A 20,556-nucleotide genomic window follows, 5' to 3' on the forward strand; every position below is an offset into this window, starting at 1 on the left:
TGCTCCCAGCAGTAGCAAATGCCATATTCCCACCACTCTTGCATGTCACTATGCCATACAAATGTGAGATATAGGAGCAGAATTAGACCATTCAGCCCATCAAGTCCATGCAATCCAATCATGGTTAGTATGTTCCCTGCTTTGTCTGTGACCTTTGATTATTTGCTAATCAAGCACCCATTCATCTCTGTCCTAAATATGTACAATGAATTGCCTCCACAGCCATCTGTGGAAATACGTTCCACAGATTCACCACCTTCTGACTGAAGAAATTCCTCCTTATCTCAGGGCGAAAGGGTCAGCCTTTTACTCAAAGACTATCCCTTCAGGTCCTCGTCTCTCCTACTCATGGAGACATCATCTTCACATCCACTCTATCTAGGTCTTTCTGTATTCCCCAAGATTCAATGGGATCCCTTTTCATCTTCCAAACTCCAAGGGGGTAGGTGATGGCCTCGTGGTATTGTCACAGGATTATTAACTCAGAGGCCCAGGTTCAAATTGGCAATGAATTCTTGTCATTAGACTCTTAATTCTATATTTTATTGAATTCGGATGGGAATAAATGCTGGCTTAGGCAGGGATGCCGTCATCCCATGAATGAACGGGTCAGACCCAGACCGCCATCTGCTCAAACTATGACATGCCCTTCATCCGCAGGACCATTCTTATTAACATCGTCTGGATCTTCTCTAAGGCCCAAGGCTAATATATCCTTCCTTGGATATGGGGCTCAAAACTGCTCACAATATTCCAGAGCCCTATACAGCCTCAGCAGAACATCTCTGCTCTTACATTCTAGACCTCTCAAAATGAAGGCTAACATTGAATTTGCTTCATAACAGCCAAATGAACCTGCATGTTAACCTTAGGAGAAATTTTTCAGACTCCCAAGTCCCATTGTGCTTCATGTATTCTTCTGACCAAAGTGCACAACCTTATGCTTTACCACATTACACTCCATTTGCCACTTATTTGCTCATTCTCTAAGCCTGTCCAAATCCTTTTGCAGCCTCCCTGGCTGCCATGCTGAAAAATAACCCTCTTCTCCCACACTTGCCTTGCATCAGCCAGCCAATCCTCCATCTGCGCCAGTACCTTGTCCTGACCATGATGGGTTCTGTTCGTTACTTTGTCAAAGATCTTCTGGAAAACTAAATAGATCACATTCACTAGCTCTCCTTTAACACGTTGGTTATGTCCTCAAAAGAATCCTAACAGAAATGTCAGGCGTGATCTCTCCTTGACAAAGCCATGCTCACTCAGCCCTATTTCAATATTTACTTCTAAGCGCTCCTCAATCACATCCTTAATAATGGGCATTCCATTCCTACCAATGATGCAGATCAGGCTAACTGGCTTGTAATTTCTCATCTTCTGCCTCCCTCTCCATTTAAACAGGGGTGTGACGTTAGGCATTTTTCAGTCCTCTGGGACTTTCCCTGACACCAATCATTCCTGAAAGATTATCGCCAATGCGCCCACAATCTTCTCAGCTATCTCTTTCAGAACTCTGGGGTGTAGTGCCTCTAGTCCAGGTGATTAATATAGCTTTAGACCTTTCAGCTTCCCCAGCAGCTTCTCCTAATTGATGGCCACTATACACATCTCCGCCCCCAACTCTCTTTGACTTCTGGTTTGCTACTGGTATCTTCCACCATTAAGATTGATGCAAAATACCTAGTCAGCTCCTCTGCCATTTCTTTGTTCACCATTACTCTTTTCCCAGGCTTATTTTCCAGTGGGTCCAATGTCCACTTTTGCTCCTTTCCTACTTTGTAAATGGATAAAAAAATCTCAATCAATCTTTATTTCACTAGTTTGCTTTCTCTGACATTTCACCTTCTCAATCTTATTGTTTTTTCAGTTGTTCTCTGCTGGTTGTTAAAGACTTCCAGCTAATCTTCACCACATTGTAGGCTTTTTCTTTTGCTTTTATGCTGCCCCTGACTTCTCTTGTCAGCCATGGTTGTCTCATCGTCCCCTCAATATGCTGCCTCTTCATTGGAATGAATTCCTGTCACTCATCCCAGGTTACCCCAAATTCCCTGCTAGGATCCCCTTTCAATCAATTCTTGCCAACTCCTCCCTCATATCTTTGTACATACCTTTACTCAATTGTTATATTATTACATCCGATTCCAGCTTCTCCCTCTCAAAACTGCAGGGTGGATTCGATCACATTATGGCCGGTGGCCCCGAAGGGTTCCTTCACCTGAAACTCACTAACAAGTCTGCTTTGTTACATATCACCTAATACATAACTGCCCATTCCCTAGTGGGCTGTATCACAAGCTGCTCAAAACAAAACACTCTCATAGACCTGGCACAAATTCCTTTTCTTGGGATACACTGTCAACCTAGTTTTTCCAGCCACATGCATATTCAAGTCTCTCATTATTATTGTAACAGTTCCCTTCTTACATGCCTTTACTACCTCCTCATTTATTTTCCACCCCACTTCCTGACTACTGCTAGGATGCCTGTACATAACTCCCTTAGGGTCTTTAAATTTTGCAGTATCACAACGCTACCCTCACTGGTTCTATGCCTTCTGACACTTATTTCACTTGTTGCTCTCTATTTAATTTTGTTTCTTACTAACAAAGCAACCACAACCCCTCTGCCCACCGACCTATCTTTTTGACAGAACGCGTATTCTTAGATAATAAAATGTGAGGCTGGATGAACACAGCAGGCCAAGCAGCATCTCAGGAGCACAAAAGCTGACGTTTCGGGCCTAGACCCTTCATCAGAGAGGGGGATGGGGGGAGGGAACTGGAATAAATAGGGAGAGAGGGGGAGGCGGACCGAAGATGGAGAGCAAAGAAGATAGGTGGAGAGGGTGTAGGTGGGGAGGTAGGGAGGGGATAGGTCAGTCCAGGGAAGACGGACAGGTCAAGGAGGTGGGATGAGGTTAGTAGGTAGCTGGGGGTGCGGCTGGGGGTGGGAGGAAGGGATGGGTGAGAGGAAGAACCGGTTAGGGAGGCAGAGACAGGTTGGACTGGTTTTGGGATGCAGTGGGTGGGGGGGAAGAGCTGGGCTGGTTGTGTGGTGCAGTGGGGGGAGGGGACGAATTGAACCGGTGCGGCTTCCTCTACATTGGGGAAACCAAGCAGAGGCTTGGGGACCGCTTTGCAGAACACCTCCGCTCAGTTCGCAACAAACAACTGCACCTCCCAGTCGCAAACCATTTCCACTCCCCCTCCCATTCTCTTGATGACATGTCCATCATGGGCCTCCTGCACTGCCACAATGATGCCACCCGAAGGTTGCAGGAACAGCAACTCATATTCCGCCTGGGAACCCTGCAGCCATATGGTATCAATGTGGACTTCACCAGTTTCAAAATCTCCCCTTCCCCCACTGCATCCCTCAACCAGCCCAGTTCATCCCCTCCCCCCAATGCACCACACAACCAGCCCAGCTCTTCCCCCCCACCCACTGCATCCCAAAACCAGTCCAACCTGTCTCTGCCTCCCTAACCGGTTCTTCCTCTCACCCATCCCTTCCTCCCACCCCAAGCCGCACCCCCAGCTACCTACTAACCTCATCCCACCTCCTTGACCTGTCCGTCTTCCCTGGACTGACCTATCCCCTCCCTACCTCCCCACCTATACTCTCTCCACCTATCTTCTTTACTCTCCATCTTCGGTCCGCCTCCCCCTCTCTCCCTATTTATTCCAGTTCCCTCCCCCCATCCCCCTCTCTGATGAAGGGTCTAGGCCCGAAACGTCAGCTTTTGTGCTCCTGAGATGCTGCTTGGCCTGCTGTGTTCATCCAGCCTCACATTTTATCATCTTGGAATCTCCAGCATCTGCAGTTCCCATTATCTCTGCGTATTCTTAGATATCTAGTTCCCAGCTCTGATCCCCTTACAGCCATATCTGTGATATCCACAACATTGTACCTGACAATTTCAATCTGTGCCGCAATTTCATTTAACCTTGTTTCGTATACTGTATGCATTTAAGTTCAAAGTCCTCAGTCTTAACATTCAACAGAAATCCATTCAGCCTCAACCTCCCGGTCTTACTCTGCCAGCAAGGCCAAACCCCCTCCCAAATTGGTATTACAGGTGTCACTGAACAACATAAACATCAGACCACATATTAAATCTAGAACATATTAATTCTGTGACTAAACTTGAACAAAACGTTTCCTTTATTAACATGGCTTTGCTTTGATCACACCATGTTTTCACCACAAGCTTCTATTTGTTCCATTTGAAAACAGTCAAGAAGAGTAAATCAGCCAAAGCATTAATGTGATATGGCCATGAAAAGACTCGTGTTTAGTAAACATCTTTCAAAACCCCTGGTCATCTCAAAGTGTTACTTGGCCAGTGAAGTACATGAGAAGTATAGTCACTGTTGCAGGAAACGTGGCAACCAATTGTTCCTCAATAAGTTCCCACAAACAGCAATGGGAAACAACAAGCTCATCAGCAATTTTGTGATACTGGATAGGGTGTTGGGAATAACTTCTTCACTCTTATTTGAAATCATGCCACAAAATATTTTACAATCCATCTGAACAAGATGATAGGGCTTTGGTTTATTGGTTCATCTGAAAGGCAACATGTGCAACAGTGTAGCAATCTCTCCATCCTGCAATGAACATCTGAGCTTGACCACAGAAGCTCTATCTCAGGTGGAAGTTTGACAGAAACTGAATTGTGGATAACACATCACAAGGATTCATTATCAATTCCGGATGCTTATTTTGCTATTCCAGTACAGTTATTGTTTTTGATTTACTGTCATGGTCTTTTCTTTTTTAATTCAATTATATTCTTTTTATTTTCATTTAATCCCAGATGTGACCGTCACTGGCAAAGTGAGCATTTACTGATCATTTCTTGTCACCCTTGACAACGTGGCAGTGAGTGGTTTAACTGAAACACTGTAGTGCAAGTACATAGAACATACATGCCTTCAGCCCACCATGTCTATGCAATGGTGCTATTCTAAACAAATTCCATCTGCCTGCACATAGTCTGTATCCCTCTATTCTATGCTTGTCCATGTCTAATTACTTTGTGAATGTTCTCATTGTATCTGCCTTGACGGTATGTCCAGGTACTTTCTCCATAAAAAAAAACTTGTCTTGCATATGTTAAAACTTTCTCCCTCTCAACTTCAACCTATGTCCTCTTGCATTTGACATCTGGCTCTGAAAATCCACCCTATCAATGCTACCGAATCATAGCTACTTCTATCAGGCCACCCCTCAGCCTCTGAGATTATAGCGAAAACAAACCACATTTACTCAGCCTCTCCTCACAGCTAACACCTCCAATCCAGGCAACTTGCTGGTGAAACTCTTTTGCACCCTCTCCAATGCCTCCACATCCTCCCTATAGGATGGCTACCAGAATTGCACACAATATTCCAAATGTGCCCAAACTAAAGTCTTACACAGCTGCTACATGACTTGTCATCTTTTAGATTCAAAGCACTAACCAATGAAGGCTATCATGCCATGCACCTTCTTTACTACCTTATCTACTTCTGCTGCCACTTCTAGAGAGCTATGGGCTTGCACAGCAAGATTTCTTTGCTTAACATTGCTTCTAAGGGTCCTGCTATTTTATTGGATATAGTGCTTTGCTCTTGCATTTGACTTTTCAAAATGCATCACCTCATGCATGTCTGGATTCAACTCCATCTGCTATTTCCCTGTTCAACTGCATATCCTGCTGCATCCTTTGATAATCTGCTTTGCCACAGACAACTCTGGCAATTTTTGTGTGGTCTGCTAATTTACTAATCAGTCCACCTACATTTTCATCCAAATCATTTATGTATATATTTAGGTCCCAGTAGTGTTCTTTGTAGACCTTCACTGGTCACAGTCCTCCAGTCAGGAAAACATCCCCACACAACTACCCTTTGCCTTCTATTACCAAGCCAATTTCGTATCAAACTTATCAACACACCGTGGGTCCCATGTGACATCTTCTGGACCAGTCTTAGAAAAAGGGACCTTGTGAATTGTTTTAGTGAAGTCTATGTAGATAACATAAACTGCCCTAACCTCAATCATCTTCATCGCTCCCTGAATCAAATTTGAGACAAGATGTTCCACACACAAAGATTCGTACTCTCACAATTGCTCATTATAAAGTTCAAGTATATTGACTGAGTGAAGTGAAGGAACAGTGATTTATTTCCAAGTCATGATAGTGAGCAATTTGAAGGAGAACCCATAGGCGCAGTGCAACCTTCGGCTTGTTGTTCTTGTCTTTCTAGATGGTAGAGGTCCTGTGTCTGGAAGGCACTGTTGAACAAGCCTTCATGAGTTCATGAGATACACTTTAGCTAGTACACATTGCAGCCACAGTGTGCCAGTAGTGAAGACAGCTTATGTGTAAGGTGATGAAGGGAACATCAATCAAGCGGACTGCTTTGTCCTGGATGATGTTGAGCTATTGAGTGTGGATGGAACCTGCACTTATCTTGGCAAGTAGGCAGTATTCTATGACACTCCTGACATATGTCGCAGTTGATAAACAGGCTTTGGGAAATAGAAGCTTTTTTATTTGCATGAAAGCACCCAGCATCTGATGTGCCATTGTAATCACAGTACTTAGGTGGCCAATCTAGTTAAGTTTCTGGTCAATGTTAATCTTGGGGATGTTGATGGTCAAGGAATCAGAATGTCGAAATATTTTCTTGCAGGTGATGACTACCGCCTGCCATTTTTGTGACACAAGTTACTTGCTAAACTCCAAAGTGAATGTGGTCGTCATTCATGAGAGCACATATTACTCATGTACCCAAGAAATCATGAATGAATGAAATATGGAGTAGTCAGCAGCAAACATCCCCACTTCCTAACCTCTGTGGTGTTTAGAAAGTTCTTTATGTATCAACTGAAATTGACTGGGCAAAGGACAGTGCCCTGAAAAATTCATGTGGTGATGTCCTTAGTTTAAAATGACTAATGACCATAACCATCTTAGTATGTGCTAAGTGTCATTCCCATTAATAGAGAGATTGCTCCCAAATCCCTTCTGACTTGAATGTGTTTATGCCACACTCGGTCCAATACTGTCTTGACATCATGAGCAGTCACCAGTTTTATAAACAGACACTTATGCTTGTGCCATTTACACTTTGAAGTGAAAAGTCTACTACAATATATAAACTGTGTTGTTAGGCAATGTAAAAAGAATGCTTTGGTGACTACATACTTTTCCTTAAACACTCTTGTCCAGTTATATATCTGGTTCATGTAACTTAGGTGCCCCAGAATTTTGTTTTCATCACAGCAGCTACACTGTACAATGCATCAATTTGGATCCACAAAATTCAAAGAACAAGATATGCTTCCCTCTATGGACAGGGAAAGAAAATCATGCCAGCACACAGAATTGCTTTGTCTTGTCGTGGTCAGATGCAAGGGTTATGCTGGAATAGAGAGGCAAAGTGATCCTGATTCAAATCTGATTGCTTGAAGCAGTTTTACAATTTGTGGCTATCATTCTATTCAAATTCTGCAAACTTTCTTCACGTAAAAAGAGCATTCTCCACATGCACAGGTGGCTGTGTCATTGACATCACTACATCTTGCAATATTGTTTATGCGTTTCAGTAAACAACAAAATTCTGGGAAAGCTGAGATCTTCACTTTTGCCTGAAATTGAAGGTATTCTCCAGAGTTCTTTGTCATCACACAGATGCGACTCATATTACTGAGAAGACGATAAAATATTACAGGCCATAAACCAATGAGAACAAACTGGCTTGCCATCACATACTGTCCTGACCTCCCATACAAGTGTACAAGGTAAGTTGGACTAGCAGATGTAATTTGCAAGTTTTAGTAGTGTTCAAGAATCAACAAGGCCCAACAACTTGATAAAAGTCTAAACTAGATCATGGTGTAGCAAAAAACGCAAATACGAGTTTACAAAATTTTTCAAACAAGTTCAAAACTTGACAAAGTGCTCATGAGAGCATTGGTCTGATGTAAGGTTTTATTCTGCAAAATTATGTAATACATTACCATTATTTTAAATTGGAATTTGTTTGAATGATTTCATGGATAATTTTTTAACATTTGCATGTTCTTTTCATATCCAGTTGAGCAGAGGCTGTCTTACCTCATGATAAGCAGATGAGTTGCGATGGAGATTGGCATCCCTTAGGCACAGATTGATGTAAACTATGAACAAACAGCATACCTGTAACACTGCAGAACTATGGGTGTTGCTTGTGAAGAAGCGAGTGTTTCCGGTCTTTGAAGACTGTAAATGGGTTGCCACACCCATGTCACCACTTGCCAAGGACACTTTCAGATGAGGATCATCCTCTTCGACCAATGATCTGTAGAAATTGGAAAGGAGAAATTAACGAATTTCAAAACCAAATTAAAGCAATACTGTATATCGGGGCAGAGACAGAAATCGTAAGTCCCAGTGCTGTCCCTGGCTCAGCCCCACCAACCAGAGCACAGTGCATACCACTCAGAGGCCTAGGCTATGAGTATTGATTGCTGATGTAACCCCTTAATACCGGGTCCCACAATGCACCAAACAACTTATTTATGATGTAGTTGCACAGAAGTTATTGCACCTTAGTTGTAATTCTCTTCATACAATCGAATAGAGTCTGTACCTCGCTACTGAGTAGGTTTGCTATCACCATCCTCTTTAAAAGTCAGAATCTACAGGGTCTGCTTGGAGTACTGGAGGAAAACTACTCACTGGTCTATCCAGCAGACTAACCTTAAGCATATAGTATTAAGTAGCTTCTTGAATGTTAGCAATTGGCTGCAGGTTACGTTGCCATGGTAGACACAGTTTCATCCCAAAGTCATTTGTTATATAGATAATGAGGAAGACCTGAATATTAGGATGCCCAGCTGCTTTCTCCCCAAGGAGTTATCAGAGTGGGCAGGGGGTGGGGCTGGCAGCGGTGGGGCAGCATGCTTGCTTAAAATGATTTTCATTTTTCACCCTTACCGACCCTGACACCCCAATACAGTGAAATCACGTGCTAGTACAGCAACTCTAGCTTAAGGACGCAAGGCAGGAACAACTTATTTCAAAATCAGCATGAAGAAAACTGTTAAATGCACAGATTTTGCTAATGCTGGAAGGGCTTTGAAAAAACAAGAAAAATAAATCAAGGAAATCCATTGCATTTCATAATTGGAAACTTCTTGTACTTGCCGCCAAAAAACTGAAGTCTGAAATGTCGAATAACAGCTCCAGACCTGACCATCCGATCCACCAAGTCCTGAACAAAATATGGGCCTTTGTTTCTGTCAGGTTGACCCTGTTTCAAATTTGCAGTTAATTAGGTTTCAAAAGCATGACTCTCAGGGCTATAGCGCTTCAAACAGTCTGGAGTCTGAAGGTTAAAGATTCCTAATGCAAATTCCTGCCTCTCATATACCACTATATTGCCACTTCTACTAGGGTTCTCCTGCAGGGCAAAAGTAGGGATGATTATCAAGGTATCTGGGACATTGACTCCATGGTCTGATTCAGTAAATGTGACTCCAGAAACGCGCTGCTACACTCATTTGCTGATTTTAGGACAAATCTCCAGCATTAGTAAGGAATATGGTACTGGGTTGACTGTGCAAAGTTTGCCTTTGTTGTTTCCAGTGCCTAGTGGATGTTTGGTGTAATGCCTAGTTTAATTCTTTCTTGACTTTTTGTAGCAGTTTGATCTAGGTAAAGTGCTTGTTAGGCCATTTCAAACAGTAGTTATGATTGTATCGCTGTGATCTGAAATTATATGCCAGCCAGACCAGGTAAAACAGAAGATTTCATTTCCCAAAACCATATTTCTGTAATACCAAAACAGAAAATGCTGGAAAAAGATTAGCAAGTCTGGCAATATCTGTGGAGAAAAATTAGAATTAACGTTTCAGGTTGAGTGAACCTTCCTCCAAACTTTTCGAAAGTTCCTGACACAAATTTAATCTTCTTTTATTTCCACTATTTGTAGCCTACAACAAAACTAATTACAAGTCCTTGATTGTTCCCTAAATCTAACCAAGTAAGTTCTCTCAAATTCATCATTCCTTTCCAGTGCTACACCTTTATTCTCTCTCCTTGTTCCCAGTATTTCCCCGAATACCTTGTAGCCAGGAATATGAAATGTCCAGTCCACTCCTTTTGATGAGAAATAAGTAATACTGCAGCCAACAGGAGAACATCCTGCTTTTGTTTTGAATAGTGTTATAACCTCTAGACATCAATCTAAACAGGTCAACTGGTAAACAGTTTCATGTAAAAGTAAAATACTCTGGATGCTAGAAATTGGAAATAAAAACAAGAGTTGTCTTTGGTTTTGAAACCTGGTTTCCACAGGTTTTGTCAGATCTGCTGAGTTTCTCCAGCATTTTCTGTTTTTAATTTAAAAATTGATGTGCTGGACAATACCACTGGCACTCCTTGAGTACTTCAAGTGTCAGCCTTGATTTAAAGTACTGGTGAGGAACTTTATACATTATTAAAGCGGCTCATAAACCAGAAATAGAACAACATAGAATTTAGCTTCTATTTTTCCTGTTTAACTGATGTGCATATAGACTTAGATACGTTCCATTTACCTTTCACTTCCCATTATTCTGAATTTTAGTTGACTACAAGGATAGTAATTAGCATCGAGTCTCCCCCAACATTTATGAATGAAAGTAAAACAAATCAGAGAAATGCAGCCTTAAGTCTGTCTCAAGTCCCTAATTTTGAAGAAGTATTTAACATGCATTTTTCAATACCAATGGAACTGAAGTTTGCTCTCTATGGATTTTAGTGATGTTGTTTCATTTTATTCTAATAAATAAAATTATACCAAAAAGTGATCTGCAATCTGGACAACAGATAGGGAGGTAAAAGGCAACTGTTCTCATCTGAAATGATAGAGAATGATATTTATTAGACAGAAAGAGGCTGGTTTACTCAATATTGTGTTAGCTCTTCGCCTGCATAATCTAAATGCAATTCGCTCACTTTCCCTGCCAGCTTGTATCGATCTCAACTTGTAATATTCATCTCTGGCTCAAACCCTCCTGATAGCAAGCATTCCCTGCCTCAGTAACTCAGTCCAATAAATTCCTTCCAATCTCTATCAATGACAATTTCAAATTAAAGACCTTCATTAAACCTCTACTTGGCGTGGATTGCCACAATGGAAATATTCCCAGTATCTCAAGTCTCTCATCATTTGCATATTTTGGTGAAAACAAGCATTAAGGATGCACTATATGTGTTCAAAATTGTACAAGGTAATGAAACTTGGGTCAAATTAATGCTTTGTTTGAAGCCCCTAAGGGTGCCTTATCACATTAAAGGAACTGCACAATTGCTGTAAAACTCAAATGCTGTCGGTCATTTGTTAAAGATGATTTATCTATGGGGACTTCAATTTTACAAAAATTATGTATTTCAAGTCCACAGACCAAAGCGGTTATTCAAATTCTAAATGCAGACAACAAGGAACATACAAATCGTGTTTGTGAATGGCCAGTGGAACACATTGTTACCTTACAAACACGAAAGAGAGAATTCAAACCCCATTCCAAGACTTCAAAAAACAGCTGAAACAGAATGACGAACCAGCAGCATACAAAGGAACTGTTGTACTGTCATTTGCCACGTCCTTTCAATGAATTAAATAAAAATCCTGACTGCCTGATCTGGCAATTCATGTGGACTTTAAGAAAGTTGTGTGGGAATAGAAACAAAGAAAACTCACAGGGCTAGCAACAACTGTAGAGAGGAAACCAGAGTTAATGTTTAACCTTCTCCACAGATGCTGCCACAACTGCTAGGTTTCTCCAGTAGTTTCTGTTTCCAGCATCCAGAATTCTTTGTTTTATTTTAGTGATAATAGAGCAGGCAGATCCTGGAGAACATTTTCCCTCAAGCATCATTAGTATAAATCTAATTAACAGAGGCTGCCTCCTCTCCCTGAAATCTTGAATCATTTATGGATAAAACAGATCTCTGCAGCCAACTCATCCTTTGGTGGGATCTTCTGAGCAATATGGTAAACTGCAATTGCCTACTGCACATCAAAATTGTGTATCACATATTTCATTTGAAACTGCTGGATTAATGCAAATTGATTTTTTAAACATCACAGGAGTTTTAAATGAAGTACAAATAAGGCTTAACGACTGTTTTGACACACGGTGAAGCTTTGTGTTTAACTAATTGCTAGTATGATGAAAAATCTTGAAATCAGCACAGCTTGAACTTCATTCCCTCTTCATACATTCTTGTGCTACATTTTTTTAAAAAATAAACAAAACAAATTAAATTAACAACTGAAAATGACAGTTGGTGTAGCAGAAGGAATGAAAGGCATGAGGCAGGGCCTATTTGAATTACAAATGAACAATCTGATTATACCTTTTGATATTCCAATATCCATTCACAGCTGTGACACTGCCTCAGCAGCGAATTGATGGAAATTAGTTTACTCACAAACAGTTTCCAAGTGTTCTGAACCATATGTTCCTTCACACAATGTGTTCTAGGCAGGATTATATCAGCACTGTCAGCTTGCCCTCAGTGGCAATGGCAATGAATTGAAGATTTCTGGACGATTTGGTTTTTGAACAATAAAAGCTTTTTTTAAATTTTCCTGAAAACATGGCAGAACTTTGTTAATAAAGTCTACCTTTATCACAGAAATATTTTGAGAGGGATGGCTCTGGAGTCATACTTGCCAGAATACACGTTGTGAACCGGATTCAGGATTCCCAACACAGACAGCATATGCAAAGCTGGAATTTTCCACAAGTCTCAGAATAAACCATGCATATTAAAGTCTGAATCATGGCTTATTTATGTGAAGCATCAGCCATTTCTGTGCAAAGGCTTTTTGAGTCAGAGATGCACAGCATGGAAACAGACTCTCCGGCCCAACTTGCCTACATTGATCACCTATCCCAAATTAACTTAGTTCAATTTGCCAGCATTGGCGCATACCGCTGTAAACCCTTCCTATTCATGTATCCATCCAGACGCTTCAAATCATGTAATTGTACCATCTTCCACCACTTCCTCCAGCAGCTTGTTCCATACATCCACCAGCCTCTGCTTGAAAAAGTTGCCCGTGTCACTTTTAAGTCTTTCCCCTCTCACCTTAAACCTATGTCCTCTAGTTTGGACACCCCACCCTGGGAAAAAAAGCCTTGGCTGCTCAGCCTCTTAACACTCCAGGAAAAATAGCCCCAGCTATTCAGCCTCTCCCTATAGCCCAAACCTTCCAATGCTGGCAAAATCCTTGTAAATCTTTTCTGAACTCTTTCTACTTTAAAACATTTTTCTTTTGATACCACATAGTTTTAAACCTTCTGTTGTCTAAACTCTAAATAGACAAGCATAACAGCACCCTCATCACAATTTCTTGCATGCTGTACATAGCTCCCATGAATTGTACATATAATGCCATAGAAATACTGGTAAATTTGTATTATTGATGAACTCTGCAGTTTACAATTTTTACAACATACCCTCAACCAAAAGTTAAGCTAAACTAAGCTAGTTATGTGAAAGAACTTTGTAGTTGGAGTTTCAGGTTATGAGGTCATTTCTGAGAAATGTCTAATGGCTAGGATACTGAGAATAGCAAACACTGGGCAGCAGAATGGGGTCCCTGGTTGCATATAGTTGCATTGAGGAAGAACTCACTGGTGGTAGGCTGACTGGGTGTGCTGGGGGTGGGGGTGAAATAGGAGGGGTGAGTGGGGACTCCAGCTTTTGGCTGTTGAACTAGGAAACTCCTGGTGCTCAGGAAAAAACAAGCAAAGCTCCCTATGAGAAAGGTCAGACTTTCTGCCTGCCACCAGGAACACAATGTATAGCCCCTGAAACTCTGGGCAATGCATTGAACAAGCTAAAAGACTCTGAAACCTAAAAGTCATCAAAGATTTCAGGTGGGCTACAGGCCTGAGAGTTCACAACTGAGGTAACTAGACTGTCAACCAGGAGTGTTGTCGATTGGTCAGCTGAAAGCAGACTGATAAACTATGCCATTAAGCATGAGCCTATCCAAGAGAAAGGGAACTTTAAACGATCAAGGAACTTTAATGGAGTAAAACTGCCAGTGAAAATGACTCAAGGGCCAATTTGAGTGAATGAATGAAAAAGACCCAATAAAGTGGAGGCAGAGTTTGGAAAACTATGACTGCATGTGATGCCACATTTATGCTGGGATCGATGCTAAAACATTTGAGAAAACTATCCCCACTGCACTATTGGAAGTGAGCTTCATAGTTTCTATTGAAATATCATTTGGCCATGAATGTATGCTTAATTTATGCTGATTTTGAGTTGAAGATTGCAGAAATTCACTTTATAGGTTATTAATTGGCACAGATTCTATCAAAGTCCTGAGTAAACCACAGTTGAAGCATCTCATGCAGTTCTGGATAACATTTCAGAGCATGTATTCACCAAGATGATGCCAAAGAGACTAATGTTCGGGATGGGGATATCTCCCCTGTAGCAACAAAACAAAGGATCATGAACTACGAGCAGCGCATTATCCCATCTCTTTGGATGCCCCAAAACACTTCAAATATAGTGAAGTACTTTTGAAATGGTGGCTGTTGTTAGGGCAATATTTTGTACACAGCAAGGTTCCACATCTAGCAACGATGCTTACAGTTGAAGGAGGGATGCTAATCAGGACAAGGGATCATTAACAAACAGCTAAACATGTAAACACTCATCTGAGGTTTGGGATCTCCAAAATGTAGCCTTCTGGAGTTTTTAGAAGAGTATGAGGGGACTTAACTGAAACAGGTACAATGTTGAAGAGTCTTAACAGGGCTGACATGGATAGGGTGTTTTCTCTTATGAATCTAAAGATGGTTGTTGTTTAAAAAAACCAATGAAAAAGTTCTCTCTCGGAGAGTTGGGTACCTTCAAGCTCTCTTCCTGAAAAGGTGGTAGAAGCAGGGACTTTTAATATCCTTAGGAGAGAGTTGGATTAATTCTTGTTAAGCAAGGATTGAAAGGTTATCAGTGGCAGGCTGAAATGTGTATTTGGAGATTACAAGCAGAGAAGCCGTGATCTTATCGAATGGTAGAGTAGGCTCAAGGAGTTTACTCTCCATCTGATTTGTAGGTTAGCAGTCCCCTCAGGAAATGGCAATGCAAACTATGTGCTTGAGTTCCTAATAAATGAAGAAAATTCAGTGGGAATGCCATGACCAAGTTACACTGCTCTTGCTCCTTCTAAAATCCTGACATCCACTTACATTCAGTGTCAATGGATTGACAAACAGGATCAGAGAAGCAGCTGGTAGGTCTCGAGGAAGACTGGGAGAGGGACAGCTATTTTGACCATCACATTTATAATACCATATTGCAAAGAAAATCATGTGGACAGATCAATTAACAGGGCATCACTGGAAACAGATTAATAAAGACAGAAGGAAGATCCATCTTGTACAACTTCAGTAGGTTCCTGTGCACTTTACAGCCAATTAACTAACACTGAAGTGCTCAGGCACATGACAGTCAATTTGCACACAAATGGCAATAGTAAGATGATGTATTTGAGTTTTGTCAGTTGAGGGTAAATACTGGCCAGGTAACTGAGTCAGCTTCTTAAAATAGAACTTTTTACATTCACTTGACAGAGCAGAAAGGGCTACAATTTGACATTTTGAAAAGGCAGACGTGCAATATGGAGAGGCTTCTGTATTGAAGTGTCAAGCCTGAATGACAGAGTTTAGACCTCTGGCGAGAAGCTTGAAGATATAAATACTGACTCAAAGGTAACTGCCGTGGACACAAAGTAGGTGCAGCCTGTTTGTGTGATCAGCATTTTTATTTTCTCAGAGTCTGGTTAAAAAGACATGATGCTAAAAATGCAAATGCATCACCAATTAAGTGTGTCAATGTGTATGTATGCTCTAGTAATGCCTAGAAACAAATAATACCTCTCACTGAGAATTTTGTTCGAATGTATCCGAATACATTGATTAAAAACAAACTTTACCAGATTAAGACTTGAACCCAAACATATGATACACTTTAGCTTCAGAATCAAGAAAACATTGTCTTGTCAGATAATGAAAGATTAAGCCAAGATCTTATCTACTTATTCTGGAAGATTTGTAGATGATTATGGAAATTCCTCATGTCCTGCCAAACTAATACTCAGTCAACATCTTCAAAAACAGGGTAATTTGTTCAGTATCTGGTGAAGTACTTAAAATAGCTTCTATTAATAATTGACTGTGCTTCAAAGTAGTTTGTGTGAAGCACTATAGGATATTTCAGCAAAATTTAATGAGATACCTCAACTTCAAAATTCATATTCTTGTTTCGAAATTCTGATAGTTTGGGTCCTCCCCATCTTTGTAACATTTTCCAAACCATTTGAGCATCCCTAATGCTCATCACTCAATTACTGGTAGCTACAGTATCAGCTGTCTAAGTTGTAAACTCTGAAATTTGTTCCTGATATCCCTTTCTTTTCTTATGAGGATACTTAAAACTATAGTAAATCACAATTTATGCCAGAAGTGTAAAAGTCTTTAACACAGCTGATCATTCATGGTCAATCCTTGCAGTTCTGAGTTTCTTTTTGCATTGCTTTCTTGCCATTTATACACACTTCCCTGCCCAGGGAACTGCTCTACCACCTACCAGATTGCCATTTGCTTGTATGCTAAGGGGTGTGTGGGTTATAGGGGATGTGTCTGGGTGGGATGCTCCAAGGGGCGGTGTGGACTTGTTGGGCTGAAGGGCCTGTTTCGACACAGTGGGGAATCTAATCTAATCAAACTCTTTCGAACTCAGCTATCCATTTACACACTCGTTTCTCTATTGTGTGTGCTTTGTGAATGTTTTAAAAAATTCTTGCCCATTTTTGCCTTCCTATTCCCTACAGTATCTGCTAACATAGTGGAAATCTAATTGAGCACATCTAGAAGACAAGGTAATCTGAATAAATGGATAGATGATCAACTATTTAACTGCTAGAGTGACGTGTCAGAACAACAAACTATTATTATTCAGTTGTTCAGGACTTTAGTTGAGTTGGTTTCTGGAACAGGCTTACAGTCTAAGAGCACAGGGAGGTAATTTTTCACTGAGATGAGGAGAAATTCCTTCACCCGTACAGTGATGAGCCTGCATAATTCTCTGTCACAGAAAGTGGTTGAGGCCAAAATATTGATGGTTTTCATAAAGGAATTATATATACATCTTAGGACTGAAGAGATTAAAAGGTATCGTGAGAAAGTAAAAACAGGATATGGAGTTGGATGATCAACCATGATCATGACAGAACAAGCATAAAAAGTTAAATTGGCCCACTCCCATTTCTAGTTGTACTTTTTCTATGTTACTACCTGTTTTAAGAGGCATCATGGTGCTGAGGCTGCTGGAAGACCATGTTGGAAGGGACAACGGGTTTCATGAGGAAAATGAAAATTACACAGTTTATGCATTTCTGAGATCCCCTCTCAATCCTCTAAACTACAATGATATTGTCTTACAACAGTTCCAAATAATTGTTTGTCTTTATTAGGAGTCATTGAGTCATGCAGCATGGAAACAGACTTTTCAGTCAAACCAGCCATGCCGACTATGTTCCAAACTAAATTAGTCCCACTTACCTGTGCTTGGCTAATATCCCTCCAAACCTTTCCTACTCATGAATTTATCCAAATGTCTTTTAAATGTTATACCTGCATCCAACACTTTCTCCAGCAGTTCATTCCATACCTGAACCACTCTCTCTGTAAAGAAGGTGCCCCTCATGTCCTTTTGAAATTTTTCCCCTTTCAGTTTAAAAATATATCCCTTAGTTTTGAACTCCTCCATCCTCGAGAAAAGACCTTGTCATTCATCTTGCCTATGCCGTTCATGATTTTATAAATCTCAATAAGGTCACTCCTTAACCGCCAACGCTCCAATGAAAAATGTCTCAGCCTTTCCAGTCTATTTTTATATTGCAAATTCTCCTTTCTTGGCAACATCCAAATAAATCTTTTATGAATCCTCTCCAGTTTAATAACATACCTCCTCTAACAGGACAATCAGAACTGCACACATCCTGTACAACCTTAACATGATGTCCCAACTCCTATCATCAACAGTCTGAGCAGTAAAGGCAAGAGTGCTAAATGCCTTCTCAACCACCCTGTTTATCTGTAACGCCTATTTCAAAGAATTATGTACCTGAATCTCAAGGTCTCTCTGTTCCACAACACTATCCAGAGTTTTACCACTAGCCATTTAAGTCCTATCCTTGATTGAATTATCAAAACGCATTACCTTACCAAGTTAAACTCCATCAGCCCACGACCTAACCGATCAAGATTGCTTTGTAATCTTAAGATAACCTTCTTCACTATCTACTATACAATTAATTTTGGTGTCATCTACAAACTTACTAACTGTGCCTCCTATATTTTCATCCAAATCATTTCTATAACTAACAAACAGAAGTGGACCCAGTACCAATTCCTGTGGAACTCCACTGGTCACAGGCCATCAGTCTGAAGTCCAACACTGCACCACCACCCTCTGTCTCCTACCATAAAGCCAATTTTGTATTCAATTGATAAGCTCACCCTGAATCCCATGTAATCTAACTTTGCTAACTAGTATACCACGCAGAACCCTGTCAAAGGGTTTACTAAAGTCCAGGAAAACAACACCTACCGCTTTGCCCTCAATCTTTTTTGAAATTCTCTTCAAGGAACCAGATAAATCATAGCACAGAGACAGCCACAAGGAATTATAAATTTCAGCCTTTCAAAGGAGCCCCCCTCAGCTACAGATAAAAAAATTGGAAAGTTATATTTAGCACAATCTTCAGAGACTTTCCGAACATGCACATTCCCAATGATATTGAGAGCAGTCTTAACTGTAAGGTTTTCATCATTAGTTCATCATGGGGGATAACTAGCAGTCCAGGAAATTCCTTCTGCACAAACCCAAGCTTTTCTTTTCTCCAGAACTTGCACAGATTGCCCATGCACAGTTCAAAGCTGCTTTCCAATCTTGAGTTTGAGACAAGAAATCTTCCAGGGTGTTCACAGACAGCAAAATCGTTGACTGCCAACAGAACTGTTTCAGATGACTCAGTGAGGAGATACAGTCCAATCTAGAAGACCTTTTTTGTGCTGAGAGCTGTGATTTCATCCCCCACTATGTTGTATGTTGAGGCACTGTGCAAAAGTACAGTCAGAGCTGTGTGTATATTTGTTTGTAAAACCTGAAAATGAACCCATCAGAAATGGCATCCTTCTGGGTTACAATAGCAGGTCAATGTGGATTTGCAGATTATTTTATGGGCACAGGCGGATTCAGGGAGCAGGAGCAAGAGTGTAAGCCGGGGAAAGGGGTGGGAGCATGAAGTGGGTGAGGAGAATAAGGGGGTGTGTGCATGAAGGGGAGGAGAGGGGGTTGAATGACAATTACTGAACTCAAATTACATTGCTGAACTCAGAATAGCATCTGCAACAATTGCAGCAACATTGATGATTGAATTTCACTGACCTATCAGACATATAGAGATGATAACACTATGATTTGTTTGGAAAAGGAAGACTATGCCAAGCTATGGGGAGAAGATCAAGGAGTTACACCAAGTAAACAGCTCCTTCAGAGAACCAGCAGAGACACCAGACAGAATGGCGTCTGTCTATTCTTCTGATTGGTACAAAGTCTAATCCCAATGCCTGTTAGCTTTGACAGTAATTTACAAGACCATGCAGCAAATCTCCAAGTGTGATTGTAGAAGAACTTGCAGTTGACTATATTCAAATGGCTGTCTTGCAGGAATTCATCAATTCCATTTTGGAAAATGCATTTCCAACTGTTTAACCAAATAACCTGCAGCCTACATTTACAACAGAGTGTGGCCTATCTGCACACAATTCATAATAAAATTATTGATGCTGAGATTGTCACTTGTATCCAATCTAGGTTAAAAGTGACTATGGTACATATCACTCACAACCCATCTGACTCCTAACCAACTGCAAATAGTGTCAGTTCCCTGCCATGCCTACATTTGCTGTAACAATCAGAATATCATTGGAGTTTAATGAAACATGACAGTGGACTGTATCTACATCAACCTCCTCCTTGCTTGAGGATGGTTAGGAGTCTGTTATTAAGGGATCAGCATTATAGGATTGACAAAGAAGGCATCTACACAAAAATGTTCTGATGCAGAACCTTAAAGGAAGGGTCAGAATTAACTAATTCAACACCTGGGACACGATGGGTAAAATACCCTCATTGCCTTTCCTCACGGGGTCAGAGAATTCATCCAAACAGTTCTCAGCGCAGAGTGAGTGAACTGTACCAAATCTTTCACGGCAGTAGTGGTGAGTTCACACAGACAGCTCACTGTAAAGTGATTTCACACTGCAAAGAATTCACACAGGCATTTACCAGTTGTGTGCCAGCAGTGCACTGCATACCCTAGAATTCTCTTCCATTAAAAAGAAGCTCTCAATGTTAAACCATGAATTGCACAGAGTACTTGTCCTTCATGTCAGCTTAGCCTTCAACAAAATCAGATAACCATGCAGACACAGAAG

General features: G+C 40.9%; 1 protein-coding gene across 9 annotated transcripts in view; it reads right to left on the reverse strand.

Moving 5' to 3' along the window:
• The window catches only part of klhl13 (kelch-like family member 13), a 220,931-nt gene that overhangs the window by 48,011 nt on the left and 152,364 nt on the right, over positions 1-20,556 (reverse strand). For all 9 annotated transcript variants that reach the window (XM_048544914.2, XM_048544909.2, XM_059651508.1 and 6 more), the window contains one exon: positions 8,192-8,333. In XM_048544914.2, coding sequence (XP_048400871.1) covers positions 8,192-8,333 — 142 coding nt within the window. The remainder of the gene's footprint in view (positions 1-8,191; positions 8,334-20,556) is intronic.

The sequence above is a fragment of the Stegostoma tigrinum genome, chromosome 15, assembly GCF_030684315.1.
Source record: "Stegostoma tigrinum isolate sSteTig4 chromosome 15, sSteTig4.hap1, whole genome shotgun sequence".
Classification (NCBI taxonomy): Eukaryota; Metazoa; Chordata; class Chondrichthyes; order Orectolobiformes; family Stegostomatidae; genus Stegostoma; species Stegostoma tigrinum.